A 22,281-nucleotide genomic window follows, 5' to 3' on the forward strand; every position below is an offset into this window, starting at 1 on the left:
TCCCACCATTTTTAATTTCATTTTAAAATGTTTGTACAGTTAGGAGATGAATCAGAAACACTACTAGTTGACCACGACTGTGAAGACATTCCGGAAGTAATAACAGGTGATGGGCGTGTATCTATTTGCGTTGCGAAGAAATGAGACCCTCAAAAGATAATTTCAAGAGAAATACTTAAAGCCAAAGGAAAAGTATTACAAAAAGATCTCGCTATGGACGATATTATACATTGGAGCAATGAATAATAATTGAATTGCCAATTTCGCCAGAATTTCATAGAATTTGAGAAATATTATGATTCGTCTTCCATCAAATAGTTACAAACGGTCTTTTAAATACAAGGCATTGACTCAACGTGTGTCAATATACAGAATTATATATACGTCGATACTACAGATTGCATTACACTTCATCAGTGTAATGAAGATTTCGTTGCTGACAGAGGAGTAAGGGAAGAAGATTCTGTTTCCTGGTAACTATTCCCACTGATCCTAGAGGAGGATTTTCATATCATTCAACTCAAAAATCAAAGAACAAATACATATAAATGTGAAATCCCTGAAACACCATCCTGTTCGTGAACACACTTAACGTTTCGTTTCTAGTTCAGCTAAACTTCGACGACGAGTAAAGGAACTAAACAGGGTAAGTTCAAAAGCAGGTATAATATTCAGTTTAATTATATAATATGTACTATTTATATAGTACATAAACAGCAGATCGGCAAGAAAATAGTAGAAACGCATAATTAGTTTCGTATTAGCAGAAGCTGAAAACAATGACAGGCTGGATTGCAAAAGAAATAAGTAGCTCTGTGCCCTTTTGGTAACTTGAAAAGTTATTGCAAAACTAGGGCCTCCGTGTATCTAAAATGAAACTTTTACAGTTAGTGCATATTTATAGTTCTGACTTACAGGATAGACACATTAAGCTGAATGCAGCGCGGACTTTTCAAAGAATAATGTAGATACGAAATCTCGGATATTGCTGGAAGAAACTTAAAGCAGGAAAATTGATCAGCGAACAGACTAGTTGGGATATCGTGATTGTGGCTATAATGAAAACGAACTGGAGTAGGAGAGACACTTATTCAGGCAAGGGATGATATAATTCTTTGCCGCATTCCACAAAACAGGGAAAAACAGAGAGAAGGAACTAGCGGAAGGAAAGTAGATGATCTTGTAAAATATTGCAGGAGCAAGTTGATGGATGCTTTTCCATGTCGAATGGCTGACACTGATGGTGATGACAGCTTAAGGATTAACGAAGCTAAGACAAAGATGATGAAGAACAGTAAGAGCTGCTGAACAGCAATTCCGAAAGTCCTGAGGCAAAAGAGGCGAAATCAGTAGTCAGATCATCATTGGTGAATGGGAAAATCTGACGTTCCTTCCCATCTCAGATGTACGTTTACACAGAGCGGTCAAAAAATAATAGGTATCAGAAGTATACTCGAGCAGAAGGAGACAGTTTTCTTGAGTCAGACAACGTCCTTTCGTATAAAATCCCGCTATAGTATGTTTTATTTATTTATTTATTCTTAGCGTCTGGCGCAGTGTGCGAGTGAAAGTGCTTCCAGTGAATGCCACTTCAGCGACTTTTGTGTCCCTAATCCAGCCTTGTTATTCAACCGAGGAAGTGGAGGACACATATATTGATGTGGAATGCGAACCACGGATTGTTTCTGGCGGCTTTTCACATAGTTGACAGGTGAAGGCTAGATTAAAGGCCGCCTGATTCGATCCCGCAACCTCTCGGTTTCCGGGTCCACACCTCATCGCTAGACCACGAAGTTCCACGTTATCAGAAGTAAGGGGAAGTTTCACAAGGTGCTGTAGAGGAGCACAGCACTTTAGGAAAGTGAAACGAGAGCTGTTAGAAATCCAGAGAAAAAGGAGCTGGAAGCATGTGAAATATGGTGGTGTCAAATAATATTAGAAAGCAAATGGACAGGAGATGTACGGAAAGACGATGCACTAACGTTAATAGACGAGAAATAACTCTATGGAAAATTCCTAACAGAGGAGCCGACAGACAGGCAACATTTACCTACTGGAACCAAGCAATAATTAATTTTGGCTATAATGAGCAATGGACGGAATTAATTGTGTATAAAGACTGAAACAGGCAAAATAAAATACATGGAACCATACGTATAGTAACTGCATGAAAACATTTGTCCATGGCAAGGAAAGGTGTATGACTTGCGAAACCAGTCGAAAAGCTTCAACTCAACAAAAAGGAGTTCGGAAATTCCCGTTACAAATTTGTAGGAGTTGAAGTGTGATAGCACTTGTAGAGTAGAGTACATAACATTTTGAATAGGAACACAAGTCTGGGAACGTAACGTTTCCGTTCTACGACGGTTTGATTTTAGATGTTCATTTCACCACCTGTATGATTGAAGAAATGAATTGCTCGTGACCCAATACAGTTATTACGTAACAATTCGAAAGGACGCACGATGAAAAATCCATTTATCACGTAAGCACATTTTTTGGAATAATGATGCTATCATTTGACTATAATTATTTTTATTTTATTCTCATACGATCCAGATTTCGGTCTTAAGCCATTTACAAACACAAAAATGGCCTAAGCCCGAAATCTCCATAGTATAACAATAAAATAAAAATTATTACAGTCAAATGGCGGCGGCGCAGTCCAAGAGCTTTCCATGACTGCAGCTCCAACCAAAATAAAAATTAAGCACATTTGTTTGTATTAACACTTTAACACTTTAACATTACGTGTTTACATTATTCCAAAACATAAAAGGACCCAGCGTACTGTACATACAGATAGGTACGCGTGCATTACAGCGGCTGCTATAAGTGTGACCACCAACTTTGTTACAGACATTGTACCTACGAAGCATGTTCTGGTACACACTCTCCAACCCATCTGGTGTCTCTTCAGTTTCTAGTACAACGCCGAGAACTCATATCAGTGGCTCTTCCTCTGTCTCTAAAAGGGTTTCGTAAATTAAAGTTCAAGGACAGGCCACTCTGAGACTTTTATGATTCTCTCAGTAGACGTGGACGCATTACACATCTAAAGTGAAATCGTCATGAAAGGAAACGGTACGTTTCAGAATATGTGTTCCTATTGTTAATGTTATTTACTCACCTTATCTATAAGTCTTAGAAGTTTCTAATGGGAATATCCGAACACCTTGTATAATGATAACCCAATGGGCGCCCCAGTGACCCATCTCGCTCTGTGAAAATACCAGAACGTGTAGAGTGTGGTACTACAGTTTCTTGCCAACATTGTAATTCACGTACGGAACGGATAAGTTTCACTCGTCTGGACCCTATACTTGCGCTAGAAGGACTGAGGCCGGAAGCATTGTATTTCATTCCATATTTTAAATTACACTCTGAACACCTAATCGATTTCAGTGAGATGGCGAAGTGGCTGGAGCATTGGATTTGGGGGAGAGAGGCTCGTATTTCTGATCTGTCATCCTGATGTAGGTATCCCGGGGCTCCACACCTCTGTTCCATCATGTTTGGTTCTCGGTCTGTAGAAACCTCCTCACGTTAAACGCTAATAAATCTACCTTGACGCCGCTACCTCTAGATGACAAGCAAGAAGCGTTAATTAACATGGTATACTTCCAGAGAAGACTTCGGTATAATTATTATTGTTATGGCGAGAGAATGTTTAACAAGACGTATGATCGTCATTATTTTGCCAAACGTTACTCTCCTTAATACTCGTATTTTGTACGGAGCAACCGTTTGACAGGCGGGTATAGTTCACGTCTGATCCGCTACAAGCCCTGATAGTCAGCCTGGTGTTCTAGGCTGCTAGGTGAGTCTTATTTAGTATTTAGTCGTAGCGCAGTGAAGGTCACGTGCCTTGTCCTGCCGATTTATTCAACAGAACTTGCTTCCATTCCAGATCCACACTGGATGTTCCACGCGAGAGCAAATATTCTCCCGCCCTACGTGTGACTAGGGCCTCCCGTCGGGTAGACCGTTCACCGGGTGCAAGTCTTTCGATTTCACGCCACTTTGGCGACTTGGGAATGAAATGATGATGATTAGGACGACACAACACCCAGTCTCTGAGCGGAGAAAATCTCCGACCCAGTCGGGAATCGAACTCGGGCGCGCTGGCCACTCAGCTACCGGGGCGGACTGATGTTACTAAACTCGCACTGCTGTGCCTCAAAGGCGTATAATCCAACTTTTCTTTTAAGTTCTTTTACATGATATTTTTATTTAACTGACTATACTACAGCTTAAATTACGTTTTAGTGAGGGATCTGGGATAAGTAACATTGTTCAGAAAATCAAATCTACTGAAGAACACATTTTCAAGGGCGATTTCAGTTCTTTGTAGTGAGGTTCTCTTTCTTTATCAACTACCGTTTTACTCGTTCTAAATACTTTATATATATATATATATATATATATATATATATATATATATATATATATACACTGAAGAGCCAAAGAAATTATTACACGTGCCTAATATCGTTAGGGCACCCGTGATCACGAGGAAGTACCGCAACACGACGTGGCATGGACTCGACTAATGTCTGAAGTAGTGCTGGAGGGAAATGATGCCATGAATCCTGCAGGGCTTCTGAACAGCTCGTTGCAAGGCATTCCAGGTATGCTGAATAATGTTCATGTCTGGGGAGTTTGGTGACCGGCGGAAATGTTTAAACTCACAAGGGTGTCCCTGGGGCCACTCTGTAGCAATTCTGGACATGTGGAGAGTCGCATTGTCCTACTGGAACTGTCCACGTCAGTCGGACTACACAATGGACATAAATGTATGCAGGTGATCAGACAGGATGCTTATGTACATGTCACCTGTCTGAGTAGCATCTGAAAGTATAAGAGGACCCGTATCACTCCAAAAACACACACCCCACGCCATTACAGAGCCTCCACCAGCTAGAACAGTCCCCTGCTAATATGCAGGGTTCATGGTTTCGTGAGTTGTCTCCATATCCGTACACGTCCATCCACTCGGACGATTTAAAACGAGACTCATCCCACCAGGCAACATGTTTCCAGTCATCAACAGACCAATGTCGGTGTTAACGGTCATGGGCAAGACGTAAAACTTTGTATCGTGCAGTCATCAAGGGTATATGAGTGGGCCTTTGGTTGCGAAAGCCCATATCGATGATTGTTCGCACACTGACACTTGTTGATGGCCCAGCATTGAAATCTGCAGCAATTTGCGAAATGGTTGCACCTTTGTCACGTTGAACGATTCTCTTCAGTTGTCGTTGGTCCCGTTCTTGCAGTATCTTTCCCCGGCCGCAGCAATGTCGCAGATTTGATGTTTTCCCTGATTCTTGATTTTTACGATACACTCGTGAAAAGGTCGTACTGGTAAATCCCCAGTTCATCGCTACCTCGGAGAAGTTGTGTCCCATCGCTCGTGCGCCAGACTGCAACACCACGTTAAAACTCACTTAAATCCTGATAACCTGCCATTGTAGCAGTAGTAACCCATCTAACAACTGCGTCAGATACATGTTGGGTTATACAGGCGTTGCCGACGGCAGAGCCGTATTCTGGCTGTTTACATCTGTTTCATTTCGAATGTATATATATATACAGGGTGGTCCATTGACAGTGACCGAGCCAAATACGTCACGAAATAAGCAACAAACTAAAATACTACAAAGAACGAAACTCGTCTAGCTTGAAGGGGGAAACCAGATGGCGCTATGGTTTGCCCGCTAGATGGCGCTGCCGTAGGTCAAATGGATATAAACTGCTTTTTTTTAGATAGGAACCTTCGTTGTTTATTACGTGTTCGTGTAGTACGTAAAGAAATATGAATGCTTTAGTTGGACCAGTTTTTCGCTTTGTTATGGATGGCGCTGTAATAGTCACAAGGCGAATAAGTACGTGGTATCACGTAACATTCCGCCAGTGCGTACGGTATTTCCTTCGTGATACATTACCCGTGTTAAAATGGACCATTTACCAATTGCAGAAGAGGTCGATATCGTGTTGATGTACGGCTATTGTGATCAAAATGCCCAACGGGCGTGTGCTATGTATGCTTCTCGGTATCTTGGACGACATCATCCAAATGTACGGACCGTTGGCCGGATAGTTACGTCATTTAAGGAAACAAGAAGTGTTCAGCCACATGTGAAACGTCAACCATGACCTGCAACAAAGGATGATATCTAAGTAGGCGTTTTAGCTGCTGTCGCTGCTAATCTGCACGTCAGTAGCAGACAAACTGCGCGAGAACGCGGAATCTAAAAAACATAGGTGGTGAGAATGCTACATCAACATCGACTGCACCCGCACCATATTTCTATGCACCAGGAATTGCATGGCGACGCCATTGAACGTCGTGTACTGTTCTGCTACTGGGCACAAGAGAAATTACGGGACGATGACAGATTTTTTGCACCCGTTCTATTTAGCGACGAAGCGTCATTCACCAAAAGCGGTAACGTAACCGGCATAATATACACTGTTGGGCAACAGCAAATCCACGATGGCTGCGACAAGTGAAACATCAGCGATCTTGGCGGGTTAATGTATGGTGCGGCATTATGGGAGGAAGGATAATTGGCCCCCATTTTATCGATGGCAATCTAAATCGTGCAATGTACGCTGATTTCCTACGTAATGTTCTACCGATGTTACTACAAGAAGTTTCACTGCGTGACAGAATGGAGATGTACTTCCAAAATTATGGATGTCCGGCATATACCTAGCTTGTGGTTGAAGCGGTATTGAATAGTATATTTAATGACAGGTGGATTGGCCGTCGAAGCACCATACCATGGCCCGCACGTTCACCGGATCTGACGTCCCCTGATTTCTTTCTGTGGGAAAAGTTGAAGGATATTTGCTATCGTGATCCACCGACAACGCCTGACAACATGCGTCAGCGCCTTGTCAATGCATGTGCGAACATTACGGAAGGCGAACTAATCGCTGTTGAGAGGAATATCGTTACACGTATTGCCAAATGCACTGAGGTTGACGGACATCGTTTTGAGCATTTGTTGCATGAATGGGGTGTTTACAGGTGATCACACTGTAACAGCATGCATTGTCAGAAATGATAAGTTCACGAAGGTACATGCATCACATTAGAAATATCGAAATAAAATGTTCAAACGTACCTACGTTCTGTATTTCAATTTGAAAAACCTACCTGTTTCCAACTGTTCGTCTAAAATTGTGAGCCATATGTCTGTGACTATTACAGCGCCATCTATCACAAAGCGAAAAAAGTGGTCCAATTAAAACATTCATATTTCTTTACGTACTACACGAATATGTAATAAAAATGTGGGTTACTATTTTAAAAAACGCAGTTCATATCCGTTTGACCTATGGCAGCGGCATCTAGCGGGCCAACCATACCGCCATCTGGTTTCCTCCTTCAAGCTAGACAAGTTTCGTTCTTTGTAGTTTATTCGTGTGACGCTTATCTCGTGAGATATTTGGCCCGGTCATGTGTGTGTGTGCGTGTGTGTGTGTGTGTGTGTATGTGTGTGTGTGAAAAAAGCGATATTCTTCTGTCAGGTGGGTGTTACATCTTGCTGTTAGCCTTCCGGGCGGATGTTAGCCAGAACATGTTGCTTATCATGTTCCTGTCTAAGCGTTAAGAGCCTTTCCAACGTTCTTTGTATTTAGCAATTACCTGAGAAGGTCACAAGCAACAGCGTCAGCATAAACAGCGGCGACGCGGTGTCCATGGCGATGTTGCGGCAGCCACTGTATGAGGCTGGCGTCCGCCGCTGTCCGTCCGTCCGGCTATCTTATCCCGTGGCCGGTGACGCCCACCGGCCGGCCCACCGTCGCTCCATTCTGCTGCACGCCGCGCGGGTAACATGAGCTACCGCTGACAATGGTAGCGGCATCATGAGAATGATAAGTTTTACACTACTAACGGGTGGTTATAATTAAACTGCAGCTAAGCAACTGAGGTCCGGTATGGTCTGTAATTATCGGATGGCAGCGAAACTTGGTTGATATTAAATGGTTCAAATGGCTCTGAGCACAATGGGACTTAACATCTGTGGTCATCAGTCCCCTAGAACTTAGAACTACTTAAACCTAACTAACCTAAGGGCATCACACACATGCATGCCCGAGGCAGGATTCGAACCTGCGACCGTAGCAGTCGCGTGGTTCCGGACTACTTATTCTATTAATGCTCCTATTGTTCAAAATCATTAACTGCCTAACAAAACTACTTTCATTCACGGAAATACGATGATTGGTCAAAATTCCAGATACAGTGTTTCAAATTGCATGATGTGTAAACCATTCAGTGATATCTGTTTCACCTTTTCTTAAGTATAGCTTCACAAGAAGTGATGATCCACGTGACAGAGCCTTTACGACTATACTTTTATCCACTTATCTGCCACGCTGGAATCTGGACTTGGACTTCATCATAGTAATATGGAGCAACTTGTCTTACTGTATCCTTCCTTGGAGTTTATTGTAATGTGGAGTAACTAGTCTTGCCTTATTCTTCCTACACTCTTAGAGCAGCTGTTACATTGTGTAATAATGCACTCCGTCTTCAGGCCACAAGTGGCCCATCGGGACCATCCGACCGCCGTGTCATCCTCAGCTGAGGATGCGGATCGGAGGGGCGTGTGGTCAACACACCGCTCTCCCGGTCGTTGTGATCGTTTTCTTTGACCGGAGCCGCTACTATTCGGTCGAGTAGCTCCTCAGTTGGCATCAAGAGGCTGAGTGCGCCCCGAAAAATGGCAACAGCACATGGCGGCCCGGATGGTCACCCATCCAAGTGCCGGCCACGATCGACAGCGCTTAACTTCGGTGATCTGACGGGAACCGGTGTATCCACTGCGGCAAAGCCGTTGCCCGTTGTGTAATAATAGTACTTGACTAATATACCTTTTGTATATATTGCCTGTCAGTAATGTACAACTCTTTTTAGTTTTACGAAACTTGACCAGTGTTATTTTAATTCTCCCTACTCATTCTTTTTAGTCTCATCTAACAACCATACAACACTAATGATACGGTTATCGTTATATAGAACGTCAAGTTAAAAATATTTCTAAATTTCAACGGAGTTTGATTTTTTTGTCTATACGTTTTTACAACTGCTAAGATTATTTAAATACTACAGCATTATACGGGAATTAATCTAACATTGAAAGTAGGTCATGTCCCGACTAAATTTTCGCTTTTATATCTGTTTCAGTAGTTAGAGGTATTTCCAAGTGAACTATTATTTCTTATGACTCTTTAGTTTCTCCCTGCGTATTTGATAATCGAAACATCCGCGGGTGTACTGCCGGTCTAGTGTCCAACGGGCACAATATTTCGGCGATCATACATGTCGCCATCATCAGGTGAACTGACGGACTGAGCGCCTCTGAACGTGCCGGTACGGAGATACGTACGCTATGGCTGCTCCGAGGGAACTGAGTGTGGTCGCGGAGGCGGCCGATTTAAATACCCTCCGCCCGCGGCGCACCCCCTCCGCCGTCCGCGCCCCGTGCCACGTTCGCGCGGTGGAACTGATTGCGACGGCGTCTGAGATGACGTCGGAGTGATAGCTCTGTCCGCCGTGGTCGTCACAACTATACGTTTGCTCGATTTACTCTTGATTAACCCAATCGCTGCTTCCCAAGCCTTGCTAAGATTATAGGCACAGTCACGGTTTATGAGGTTGTCATTGGTGCGAATTTCGATGGCCTCTCTAACAACGCTGTCCCAGTATCTCGACGTCTCTACCAGAATCCTCGTGCGTTCATAGTCCATAGCGTGATTTTCCGACAAACAATGTTAAGCGACCGCAGACTTGCTCGGATACATCAGTCGAGTGTGCCTCTGGTGTTCACTGCATCGATCCTTGACGGTACGCATCGTCTGACAAATATACGACTTGCCACATTGACACGGAATCTGGTACACGCCGGCCTTCCTCAAACCGAGGTCATCTTTGGCGCTCCCCACCAGTGCACGAGTTTTATTCGGAGGACAAAACACAGTTCCGACCCAGTGTTTCTTCAAAATGCCGGCGATTTTCCCAGAGAGTGCGCCTGTTTACGGAATAAACGCAGTGCCTACCTCTTCCCTCGTGATTTCATCCATCTCCACAGGTTGTGCTGTAGTGGTTGGGCGAAGAGCACGTTGAATTTGCCACTCTGAGTACCCATTTTTCGAAATACAGTTCTCAGTATTCAAATACCTGGGGTAGACTATCTGCGTCGGAGATAGTGCGCGCCCTATGTACTAGAGTTTTAAGTACCCCATTCCTCTGTGAAGGGTGGTGGAAGCTGTCTGCGCGCAAATACAGATCAGCGTGCGTTGTCTTCCGATACACCCCATGACCTAGGGTGCCGTCAGCCCTTCTCTTGACCAAGACGTCAAGGAAAGGTAATTTACCCTCCGTCTCAGTCTCCATAGCGAATTTGATGTTGGGGTATATGGAGTTTAGATGTGTAAGGAAGTCAGAAGTTTGACGAGAAGACCACTGAACTTTTTAGGCATGTCTTGACTTCGACGTATTTTCTTTTTAATGGAGAATACTACGAACAAACGGAGGGAGTCGCCATGGGTAGCCCACTCTCACCGGTGGTAGCGAATTTGTACATGGAGAACTTCGAGGAGGAAGCCCTGTCGTCATCCGAATGGAAACCTACTTGCTTTTTCCGTTACGTGGACGACACGTTCGTCATCTGGCCACATGGTATGGATAAACTCCTTGACTTCCTTACACATCTAAACACCATGCACCTTTTACATGCAATCATCGTTTCAATTCTCGATCGCCAGCCTTTTCCTCTGCACGTATTATTTTTCTCATAAATTAAAGTAAATTTTCTGGGCAACTCATCTCTCATTCCCTTCCATGTCATTTCTATTTCATACTTTTGTAAGTTTATTTTATTCGGTAACATTATGCCCGATTCCTGTCACAGGTACGTTTTGCACACTTTTTCCTCGCGTAACTGTCACGTTGATTTAACACCGAATAAAGGAAGCATCGGGTTCACAATGATGTAACGTAATATAAATGAAGAAAAAGCACGACATAGAGCGGAAAGGGTGACAGCCTAATCAACACAGATTGAATAAGTCACGCGAACACAAATGTCACAACCTTTAACAAAAGAGACTTAACGTGTTACCAAGTGATGATGAGACAGGTGAACTATCACAGCACTATTTCTTATTAGGAAAATACACTTTAGTACTAACAAACCACTGCTCTGTACTCGGCTGAATCAATTCTGAAACGAATTTACAGAATTCGAATGACGACCGATAGCAGTACGGAGAATTCCTCGTATGTTCGAAGAATACATTAAAGACCGCAGTGCCTACGCTGGAATTTGTCATCAACATCGACCAATTACCATTGTGTGGAGGAATTAATCACCCACAAAAAATAATGCGATGAAACCAATAGTGACATACATAATTAGACGTGTTAGCACACGACGGTGTTCACATGACGGTGAAGCTTCCACAAGTTTTAGTGGGATGAGAAAATTGGGGATTCTGTAAGGTGTCTCTGTCCAGGTACTGAGTAATTACTTAGAAATGCGTTGAGGACTTGAAGTCCATCGTTAGACTATAAAGGGAGACATGCCCTCCTGCGTACGCTGTGTAGTTACATTCTAAATAAAAAAAGGAAGTATCCGAATATAGAAATCGGCAGATGTGACGTAAAAAATGATTACAGTTTCAGAAAAAGTTGATAACCCTTTCAAGAGAAAGAGTTCCACAAACTAACCAAGGCATAACGCACTGGTCCACCTATGGTCATTACGCAGGCAGATGTCCGGCTTGGCTTTGATCGACAGTGTTGTTGAATGTCCTCCTAAGCGATATCGTGCCAAATTCTGTCCAACAGGAGCATGTAAGAGGCGCTGCCCATAATGCTCCGGACGGTTTCAGTTGGGGCGACATCCGGCGACCTTGATGTCCAAGGTACGGTTTTCCAAGCTCGAAGACAAGCAGTAGAAACTCTCCGTGTGCAGATGAGCATCATCGGGCTAAAATGTAAGACCAGGATTGCATGCCATGGAGGACAACAAAACGTCGACGTACCTCTGTGCAGTGAGGATATAGCGGATGACAACCAAAGGGGTCCTTACCCCGGATCATTACTCATGGATGTCTCTCTGCTGCTTGGGGTATCTCCTGACACGTCTTCGGCCTGGAATTCATTCACAGGAGTGGAATTGTCTTCAGTGACGAGTCTGCTTCGAAATCAGCGCCGACGACCAGCGAAGATGTGCCTGCGTTCACATAGCGAGAGTTTCTACTGCTTGTCTTCGAGCTTCCCAAACCGTACCTTGCTCACTACTCTGTTCTACACAGTAGGACTGAGTCCAGGGGACTAGGAGGCCGCTCAAAGATCCCTAAGTCCATAGTGTTTCTCCAGAAATTCCAGCACAGTTCGTGAATGAATCTGTAATGAATAGTTTTGCTGGAGGTAGTGACCTGGAGGATGCCGTGGGTAAACAAGTGCACGTGGCCAGGATGCTACTGTATGTATTATTCTTTGAAGAGGGACGATTACTAATGTATTGGTTAAAGTATCTTAGGCCACATTTGATCCCAAGCACCGCCCACACGTGTACGGTGCCTCAAATTTCCAGATGCGGCTCATCTATCTTTTACAATCCGCCACCCCCTTTCCCTAAGATCAGTATCTGATGGCAGTCGTAGTAGTACTAGTACAAATAGTAAATAAGGAGTATCCAGATGAAAATAGTAGTAAAGGACCGTTCAAATGAGAAGGTATGGAACGTCGTAAGAACGAAACCTACTGGAACTTGTCTATGCCACTTTGGGATAACGTAGTGAGGTATCTGTGGTCGTGAATGTAGCGTCGTCAACATTTCTGAACATACCTGGGATGCCATGCAACGTGCTTTTCAAAAGAGATCTCCACCTCCCTCCTCAACCCCCCCCCCCCCCTCCCCGGATTCCAACGGATTTTTGACAGTCCTGCAGGATTCATTGTGTCAGTATCTCGAGATCTACTTTAGGCATTAGTCGAGACCATGCCACGTCGTGTTGCGGCACTTCTGCGTGCTCGCTGGTGCCCTACACGATATTAGGCAGGTGTACCAGTTACTTTGACCCTTCAGTGAATGTCCCTATGTTCTATATGATTTGAGTGTACACGACTCGAATGTAAAAATTCTTTGGTCTATTAAGAACAATTTTATCCGTGTTAAGTTTCTTCTAAGGAGGAAGTGACAAGTGAAAGGAGTTAATCAATGCTGGGATTCTTAGTGTAACATCGGACATACAAGAAATGTTGTTTAAGTAGTGAGAAGAGTGCTAAATTGTAGCAAAAGAGGGCTCTTTTACTAGTGGTGAAATTCAAGAGGTTGTAAGAGAAGATGGGAGTTACAGTGGTGAGCCGCAGGATGCACTTAAAGCACGCGGAGATGGGCAACATTCAGAAGCCGCTAAGAAGTTATTGTACCAGCACTGGTGTAGTAAGACATTACATCTTGAAAAGAGATACTATTTTGATATTTCAACGAAGAACAGGAGTCACATGGCAGGAAGGCTGCAAGAGAGAAGAAAACAAAGTTGTCCAAGATCTGAAATTCAGCAAGAGCAAACCAGAAGAATAAAATTATCAAGGCAGAGAAAGTACAGGGAACAAAAATTTATCTTCACAAAACGCGAGTGCACGGTAGATTCTATGACACAGCTCAGTAAACAGTTGTCAGTTTTACTTTGGTTGAGGAGAACCTGCGATCCTCACCTGTAATATCGACTGAGTTACGAAATGTGTCAGTTTATAGATTTCCTTATTTAAAGAAGTGAAATGTGAATAGATTATGTAACTGTTAATTTATTTGCTATAATAACCAAACTGGCGACCGAAGACTTCCGCCATAAGAAGTCACCCATCTTTCTGCCCAGGGCATTGTCAAAGAGGGCGGAGGAGCGGACAGAGGTTCAGGGCACTCTCTTGTCCTAGGGGTGGGAAACTGCCCTTAAAGGCGGAAGAATCAGCAATGATCAAATTATCAACGGCATGAGGATGCAGAAGACAATGGAAACCACTGCATTAAAGACACGTAACATGTATCCACAGGACATGTGGCCTGTAATAGAAGTGTCACGATGATCTCTCCTTTGGTAAAAGATTCCAGAATATTCCTCCCTTCGGATTTCCGGGAGGGGACTGCCAAGGTAGAGGATGCCATAAGAAAAACATTGAATAATCAACGGGAGGATAACGTTCTACGAGTCGGGGCGTGGAATTTCAGGAGCTCAAACGTGTCAGGAAAACTAGAAAATCGGAAAAGGACAAAGCAAAGGCTCACTGTAGATATAGTAGGGGCAAGTGAAGTGAAGTGGAAAGAAGACAAGGATTTCTGGTCAGATGAGTGTAGGGTAATATCAACAGCAGCAGAACGTATTCGTTACGAATAGGAAAGTAGGGCAAAGAGTGTGCTACAGTGAAGAGTTCAGTGATAGGGTTGTTCTTATGACAATCGACAGCAAACTAACACCGACAACGATTGTTCAGGTATACATGCCGACGTCGCAAGCTGAAGGTGAAGAGATAGAGTAAGTGAATGAGGATACTGAAAGGGTAATAGAGTATGTAAGGGGAGATGAAACTCTAATCGTCATGGGAGAAAATTTGGTTCAAATGGCTCTGAGCACTATGGGACTTACCTTCTAAGGTCATCAGTCCCCTGGGACTTAGAACTACTTAAACCTAACTAAGGACATTACACACATCCATGCCCGAAGCAAGATTCGAACCTGCGACCGTAGCGGTCGCGTGGTTCCAGACTGTAGCGCCAAGAACCGCTCGGCCACCCCGTCTGGCGTCATGGGAGACAGGAATGCAGTTGTAGGGGAACGAGTAGAAGAAAAGGTTACAGGGGAATATGGGCTTGGGACAAGGAACGAGAGAGGACAGAGTCTAATTGAGTTCAGTAACAAGTTTCAGCTAGTAATAGCGAATACTCTGTTGAAAAATCACAAGAGGAGGAGGTATATTTGAAAAAGACCAAGTGATACGGGAAAATTTCATTTAGATTACATCATGGTCGGACAGGGATTCCGAAATCAGATACTGGATTGTAAGGCGTACCCAGGAGGAGACATAGACTCAGATCACAATATGGTAGTGACGAAGAGTATGCTGAAGTTTAAGACATTAGTTAGGAAGAATCGATACGCAAAGAAGCTGGATACAGAAGTACTAACAAATGGCGAGATACGGTTAAAGTTCTCTGAGGCTATAGATACAGCAATAAGGAATAGCTCAGTAGACAGTACAGTCTAACAAGAATGGACATCTCTAAAAAGGGCCATCACAGATGTTGGGAAGGAAAACATAGGAACAAAGAAGGCAACTGCGAAGAAACCGTGGGTAACAGAAGAAATATTTCAATTGATCGATGAAATGAGGAAGTACAAACATGGTCCTGGAAAATCAGGAATACAGAAATACAAGTCGCTGAGGAGTGAGATAAAAAGGAAGTGCAGAGAAACTAAGACGAAATGGCTACAGGAAAAATGTGAAGACATCGAAAAAGAAATAACGGTTGGAAGGCCTGTCCCAGCATACAGGAAAGCAAAAGCAACCTTCGGTGACATTAAAAGCAAGGGTGGTAACATTAAGAGTGCAACGGGAATTCCACTATTAATTGAGAGGGGATAGTTTGAAAATACATTGAATGTCTCTATGAGGGGGAAGATTTGTCTGATGTGATAGAAGAAGAAGCAGGAGTCGATTTAGAAGAGATAGGGGATCCGGTAATAGAAACAGAATTTAAAAGAGCTTTGGAGGACTTAAGATAAAATAAGGCAGAAGGGATAGATAACACTCCATCAGAATTTCTTAATTCATTTGGGAAAGTGGCAATAAAACGACTATTCACGTTGGTGTGTCTGTCGACATACCATCTGACTTTCGGAAAAGCATCATACTCACAAGTCCGAAGACGACAAGAGCTGACAAGTGCGAGAATTACCGCACAGTCAGCTTAACGGCTCATGTACCCAAGTTGCTGACAAGAGTAATATACAGAAGAATGGAAAAGAAAATTGAGGATGCATTAGATGACGATCAGTTTGGCTTTAGGAAAGATAAAGGCACCAGAGAGGAAATTCTGACGTTGCACATAATAATGTAACCAAGACTAAAGAAAAATCAAGACACGTTCATCGGATTTGTCGACCTGGAAAAAGCGTTCGAAAGTGTAAAATGGTTTAAGATGTTCGAAATTCTGAGAAAACTACGGTTAAGCTATAGGGAGAGACGGGTCATACACAATATGTTCAACAGCCATGAGGGAATAATAAGAGTGGGCGACGTAGAATGAAGTGCTCGTATAAAACGGGTGTAAGACAAGGATGAGGACTTTCGCCCTACTGTTCTGTCTGTACATCAAGTAAGCAATGATGGAAATAAAAGAAAGCTTCAGGAGTGGAATTCAAATTCAAGGTAAAAGGATATCAATGATACGATACGCTGAACACAATGCTATAATGAGTGAAAGTGAGGAAGAATTACGTGATCTGCTGAACTAAATGAACTGTCTAATGAGTGCAGAGTATGGACTGAGAGTAAATCGAAGGATAGTCGAAGGTAATGAGGTGTGGTAGAAATGAGTACAGCGAGAAACTTAACATCAGGATTGATGGTCACGAAGTAGATGAAGTTAAGAAATTCTGCTACCTAGGCAGTAAAATGACCAATTACGGACGGAACAAGGCCATCAAAAGGAGATTAGCAATAGGATAAATGGCATTCCTGACGAAGAGAAGTCTACTAATATCAAATATCAGGCATTAATTTTAGGAAGAAATTTATGACAATGTACGACTGGAGTACCGCATTGTATGGTAATGAAACATAGACTATGGGAAAACTGGAACAGAAGAGGATTGAAGCATTTGAGATGTGATACTATAGACGAATGTAGAAAATTAGGTGGACCGATAAGGTAAGGAATGAGGAGGTTCTGCGCAGAATCGGAGAGGAAAGGGATAAGTGGAAAACACTGACAACGAGAAGGGACAGGGTGACAGGTCATCTGTTAAGATATGAGGGAATGACTTCCACGGCACATGAGGCAGCTGTAGAGGGTAAAAACTATAGAGGAAGACACAGATTGGAATACATCCAACAAATAATTGAGGACGTAGGTTGCAAGTGCTACTCTGAGATGAAGACGTTAGTACAGGAGACTAATTCGTAGCGGACCATATCAAAGCAGTCAGAAGACTGATGACTAAAAAGAAAACCAAAGTGTACATCATGTTTAACTGTAAAAGTGTTAATAAAATTATCGCCACACTACTGAAATACATTATTGCGTGTTAGTTTGTTATATTCATAGTACATGTTATACTTAAGCCTTATCAGATTCTAGTTCCATATGCTATCTGAAGAGTGAAAACAAGTTTCAAAAGTGAATTCTACAATGGGATGATGCATCGGAGCAAGAGCGGAATCATTTGCAATTTCTTAATAATAGTTTTTACTGACAATACAGTATCCATCATCTTGTTCTTTTCCCATGGATCGCCAATCATTTGCTATATAACGACGCCAGAGAATTGTAAGTTACACCAACAGCATCCCAATTTAGCCAACTAATCATTATAGCTATTCATCTCGGGCTTTGAACGTTGTTTCACATCCCAGTTAATATTTATCTCGTAACAGCCTACTTTAATTTAGGTAGACAAACGCAGAGGGCAGCAAACATTAAAAACAGTTATCAACAGGAACAGCAGTGAGGTACAGTATACTTGGTTCTCCTTCTGCCTTAAATTCTCTTACAGTTAAATGTTGTCATCACACCGCTTAAAGTGACAGTGAAAACAAACTTACTCGACTGCGAATTCGGAAATTAGAGTATCGATCTTTAACGATAGATATAAAAGTAAATAAATCATAGCTAAATTAGTATGAGCGCAAAAAAGTGCAACCACAGGCAAATATTACCAATTTTTAAACAGTCCCTCTTGCAAGCTCCACTAAAATTTTCATATGTAGTACAGATCTCCCAATAATTTTTTATAATCCTCTTGTGTCTATACACTCAGTTCCACACAACACAAAGCGCAGTAAGTATATCGCTACATAGCTATTCAGTGGAATACTGAGAAACAGTTTATCTTTCTAAGTAGTTACATTTACATACTATGCCACTGGAATTCCGTATTTGTATCTGTTGTCATGTAAGTGTTAGTCTTTGCATGTACGTGTCTAACATTGACTCCGATGGACAAAAGCAGGAGTGAGGTACGTGTTGTATGAGTTAAACTAAAGCACCAAATTATTTTAAAAGTACATCACATTTTAATAGTATCACTTACTATCAGTATAACGGGAAATTATATATTGACGGGAAAAAATTGCATCTACAAGAAGGAGTTGTGAACATTAACTAAAACTGGTGTGCTTGTTTCTCCACCTGAAAGATGGTGCCTATTAAAATCGCGCATAAGACTGACTCTAGTAGCGCCACTATGAAGATGTAAATAAGGTTTGCTTTAAACACACGCAGTAACGATCTTTATCGTTAGTTACGTCTGAAATAGTACGTGGTGAGTTCATGTTAGTCAAGAATGCCTTTAAGGTGACAAGGACGCCAGTATCAATATCTCTGAGTTTGAACGAGGTCGTGTAATACAGCTCCGAGCCAGACGCCTTGTAGCGTGCATTCCACCGACCCCAAACCATCACCATTTGCGACTTCAATGTTGTCAACAAGATCTCATCGGAGGGAAAAAGGCCTGGTCTGTTTTCTGATAAAAACTAGTTCCGCTTGCTGCCAGCGATGGCCGTCAGTTGGTTAAAAGAGGGCCCGCAACCAACCTGTTTGCATGCTAGACACACTTAATCTGCATCCTGGAGTAATGGTCTGTAGTGAGATTTAATATGACAACATGAGCACTCTCGCGGTTATCCCAATCACTCTGAATCCTAAATTGTACATCTGTCTGGTGATTTGACCTATCCTGCTGTCTGTCATTCACGAACACCAACCAGAGGGTTCTTTCGAAGAGGATAACGATCGGCCTCATACCGCTGTTGTAAGCCCACAAGTTCTGCAAAGTGTTGACATACCTTGGGCTGCTGGATTGCCAGATCTGTCCTCTATCATCTGTCCAGCTCATTAGGGACATCATCGGACGACAATTCCATCTTCATCCACGGCCGGCGTTAACAGTCCCTGAATTGACTGATCAAGATCATGGAATTGCATTCCACACACTGACAACCGGCACCTGTGGAGTGTAATGCTTACACATCTGCATGCTTGCATTCAACAATCTGGCAGTTACATAGATTACTAATGTACCAGCACTGTTTTGTAATGGATTATCTTGCGCTTACACTCACCTGCGATCTTACAATATTAATCATTTAAATGTGGTAACTAGGCAAATGCATTCCCAAAATTTCATTACTGTACAGCTCAATAGTAATAACAGTTGTGTTGAGATTTTTTCTGTCAGTGTGTATATGTACACTGAAGCGCTAAAGAAACTGGTACAGGCATGCGTATTCAAATACAGAGATACGCAAACAGGCAGGGCACCGCGCTGTGGTCGGCGACACCTATATAAGACAAATGTCTGGTGCAGTTGTTAGATCGATTACTACTATTACAATGGCAGATTATCAAGATTTAAGTGAGTTTGAACGACACAGCGATGCGACACAGCACCTCCGAGGTAGCGATGAATTGGGGATTTTCCCTTCCGACCATTTCACAAGTGTACCGTGAATGTCAGGAATCCGGTAAAACATCAAATCTCTGACATCGCTGCAGCCAGAAAAGATCCTGCAAGATAGGGACCAACGGCGACCGAAGAGAACCGTTCAACGTGACAGAAGTGCATTTATTCCGTCGATGGCTGCAGAGTTCAAAGTTCAATGCTGAGCCATCAACAAGTGTCAGCGTGCGAACCATTCCACGAAACCTCATCGACATGGGCTTTCGGAACCGAAGGCTCTCTCGCGTACCCTTGATGACTACACGGCACGAAGCTTTACGCCTCTTTTGTGCCCGTCAACAGCGACATGCGACTGTTGATGTCAGAAAACATGTTGCCCGGTCGGACGAGTCTCGTTTCAAATTGTATCGTGCGGATGGACGTGTACGGGTATGGAGACAACGGCATGGATCCATGGACCTGCGTATCGGCAGGAGACTGTTCAAGTTGGTGGAGGCTCTGTAAAGGTGACGGGCGTGTGCAGTTGGAGTGATATGGAAACCATAATATGACTCTGATATGTGATGCGTACTTATATATACTGTTTGATCATCTGAATGCATTCATGTCCATTGTGCATTCCGTCGGACTTGGGCAATTCCAGCAGGACAATGCAACACCCCACAAGTCCAGAATTGCTACAGAGTGTCTCCAGGGACACTTTTCTGAGTTAAACACTTTCGCTTCAGCGTATCAGGGATAACTTGCCACGTGCTGTTCGGAAGAGATCTCCACCCCATCGTAATCTTACGTATTTATTGACAGCCCTGCAGGATTCATGGTGTCATTTCCCTCGATTACTACTTCAGACATTATTTGAGTCCATGCCACGTCGAGCTGCGGCACTTCTGTGTGTTCGCGGGGGTCCTACACGAAATTAGGCAGGTGTACCAGTTTCTTTGGCTCTTCAGTGTTTATGTACATAAATATACCGTTAGTGTGTTAGGTTTGTAAGGGCAGACTCTTTATTGGTAAATGAGAACAGTGAGTAGACTAATGATTGTAGTTATTGGGAATATCACTACAGTAACTAAGAAATTTTTATTTGATATTTGTGGTAAGAGCTTATGGGACCAAACTGTTGAGGTCATCGGTCCCTAAGTAATTAAGAGTAGCACATATTTAGGTTGGTCTGTTACCCCAAGTGGCAAGAGGAAGTCATTAATGCTTAACTGTATATGACGGTAGTATCTGTTCCCGAAAGAACAATTACTGTTGATGACCATGCAGCTTTGCTAGAATGAAATGATAATTATATAGACACCCTAGGTGCAAAGAGGCATTGATATACTTCGTTGGGGACATGTTGAAAATGTGTGCCCCGACTGGGATCGAACCCGGGATCTCCTGCTTACATGGCAGACGCTCTATCCATCTAAGCCACCGAGGGCACAGAGGACAGTGCGCCTGTAGGGACTTATCTCTGGCACGCCTGCCGTGAGGACCACATTCCAAACATGTCCACACCACTACGTTTCCTCGGTTGCTCAGACTGATAGAGCGTCTGCCATGTAAGAAGAGGATCCCGGGTTCGAGTCCCGGTCGGGGCACCCATTTTCAACATGTCCCCAATTAAGTATATCAACGCCTCTTTACAGCTAGGGTGTCCATTTCATTATCATTTCATTAATGCTTATTTATCCCTGGGCAGCAGGTCAGGTCTTGAAGTGTAGATGCCTGGACACACAACAGTTAGTGTATACTGCCTGGCGTATTCCACTGACAATGGTGCAGTTACGACTGTGCAGAAAACATCAGGTAGTAAATTATGTGACGTGTTTGTGGGCAAACATACATAGAGCAAAACCCAATAACACACTAAAAGGGGTACGTATTGAGGTATCAATGACCACAATATTTGCACCTATCCCGCTAACGCTATAAATATGGGACTCAGGCGCACTGTCTCTTAACTTTCAACAGATATTTGCAGCTTCCTTCTTGCAATATATAGCTGGAATTAGTCTGTTCAAACAGTGTTCATTAGTCTCTCATGCGACGCCCAGTTTTACCAGAAGGCGTCGGATTGTGTTTCGTTGCAAAGAAAATGATTGTTAAATCGTAATTTTGTAGTCCGAAATTAGTCTAGTACGATATTCGTTTTATCCGACTTGTATTAACAGGGACAATATGACACGAATAATAACCTAGAATTCCATCACCGACGGAGCTGCTACATGGCTGTAGCCGTCATCACGGCCCAGAGTGCTTCTGTCGCTGCTGATGTCCTATTTATTCTTCGTGATTTCTTGAACGCAGTCCTACAAAGATACAAGCATAATGTACAAATGTGTATGAACAGAATCCAGGAAAGAATCACGATCATGAACAGTTCATGAACGCAGGACGCAGATGCTTCACGTGTGTACATCGCGATTTGGTAAACGTCCCTATTGAAACGCCCCCTCGTAACTCTGTAGACCGCTGTCGTTTCTGCCTACAACCGTCAGCACTTCGCAGCTGAAGGTTCTCAAAAGCGCTGCCGAAGTTCAGGAATTTTCTTAATTTGACTTCACTGTAAGAGTGTCTCGGCAG

At 43.1% G+C, this 22,281-nt stretch overlaps 1 protein-coding gene and 1 pseudogene across 1 annotated transcript in view; both read right to left on the bottom strand.

Annotated features, from left to right (window-relative positions):
• The window catches only part of LOC124612883 (neuronal acetylcholine receptor subunit alpha-3-like), a 140,069-nt gene extending 132,317 nt beyond the window's left edge, over positions 1–7,752 (bottom strand). The window contains exon 1 of the mRNA XM_047141332.1: positions 7,661–7,752. Coding sequence (XP_046997288.1) covers positions 7,661–7,715 — 55 coding nt within the window. The 5' untranslated portion in view covers positions 7,716–7,752. The remainder of the gene's footprint in view (positions 1–7,660) is intronic.
• A 990-nt stretch (positions 7,753–8,742) lies between these two features.
• Positions 8,743–8,860, bottom strand: LOC124614414 (annotated as a pseudogene).
• Positions 8,861–22,281: the final 13,421 nt, after the last annotated feature.

The sequence above is a fragment of the Schistocerca americana genome, chromosome 4, assembly GCF_021461395.2.
Source record: "Schistocerca americana isolate TAMUIC-IGC-003095 chromosome 4, iqSchAmer2.1, whole genome shotgun sequence".
Classification (NCBI taxonomy): Eukaryota; Metazoa; Arthropoda; class Insecta; order Orthoptera; family Acrididae; genus Schistocerca; species Schistocerca americana.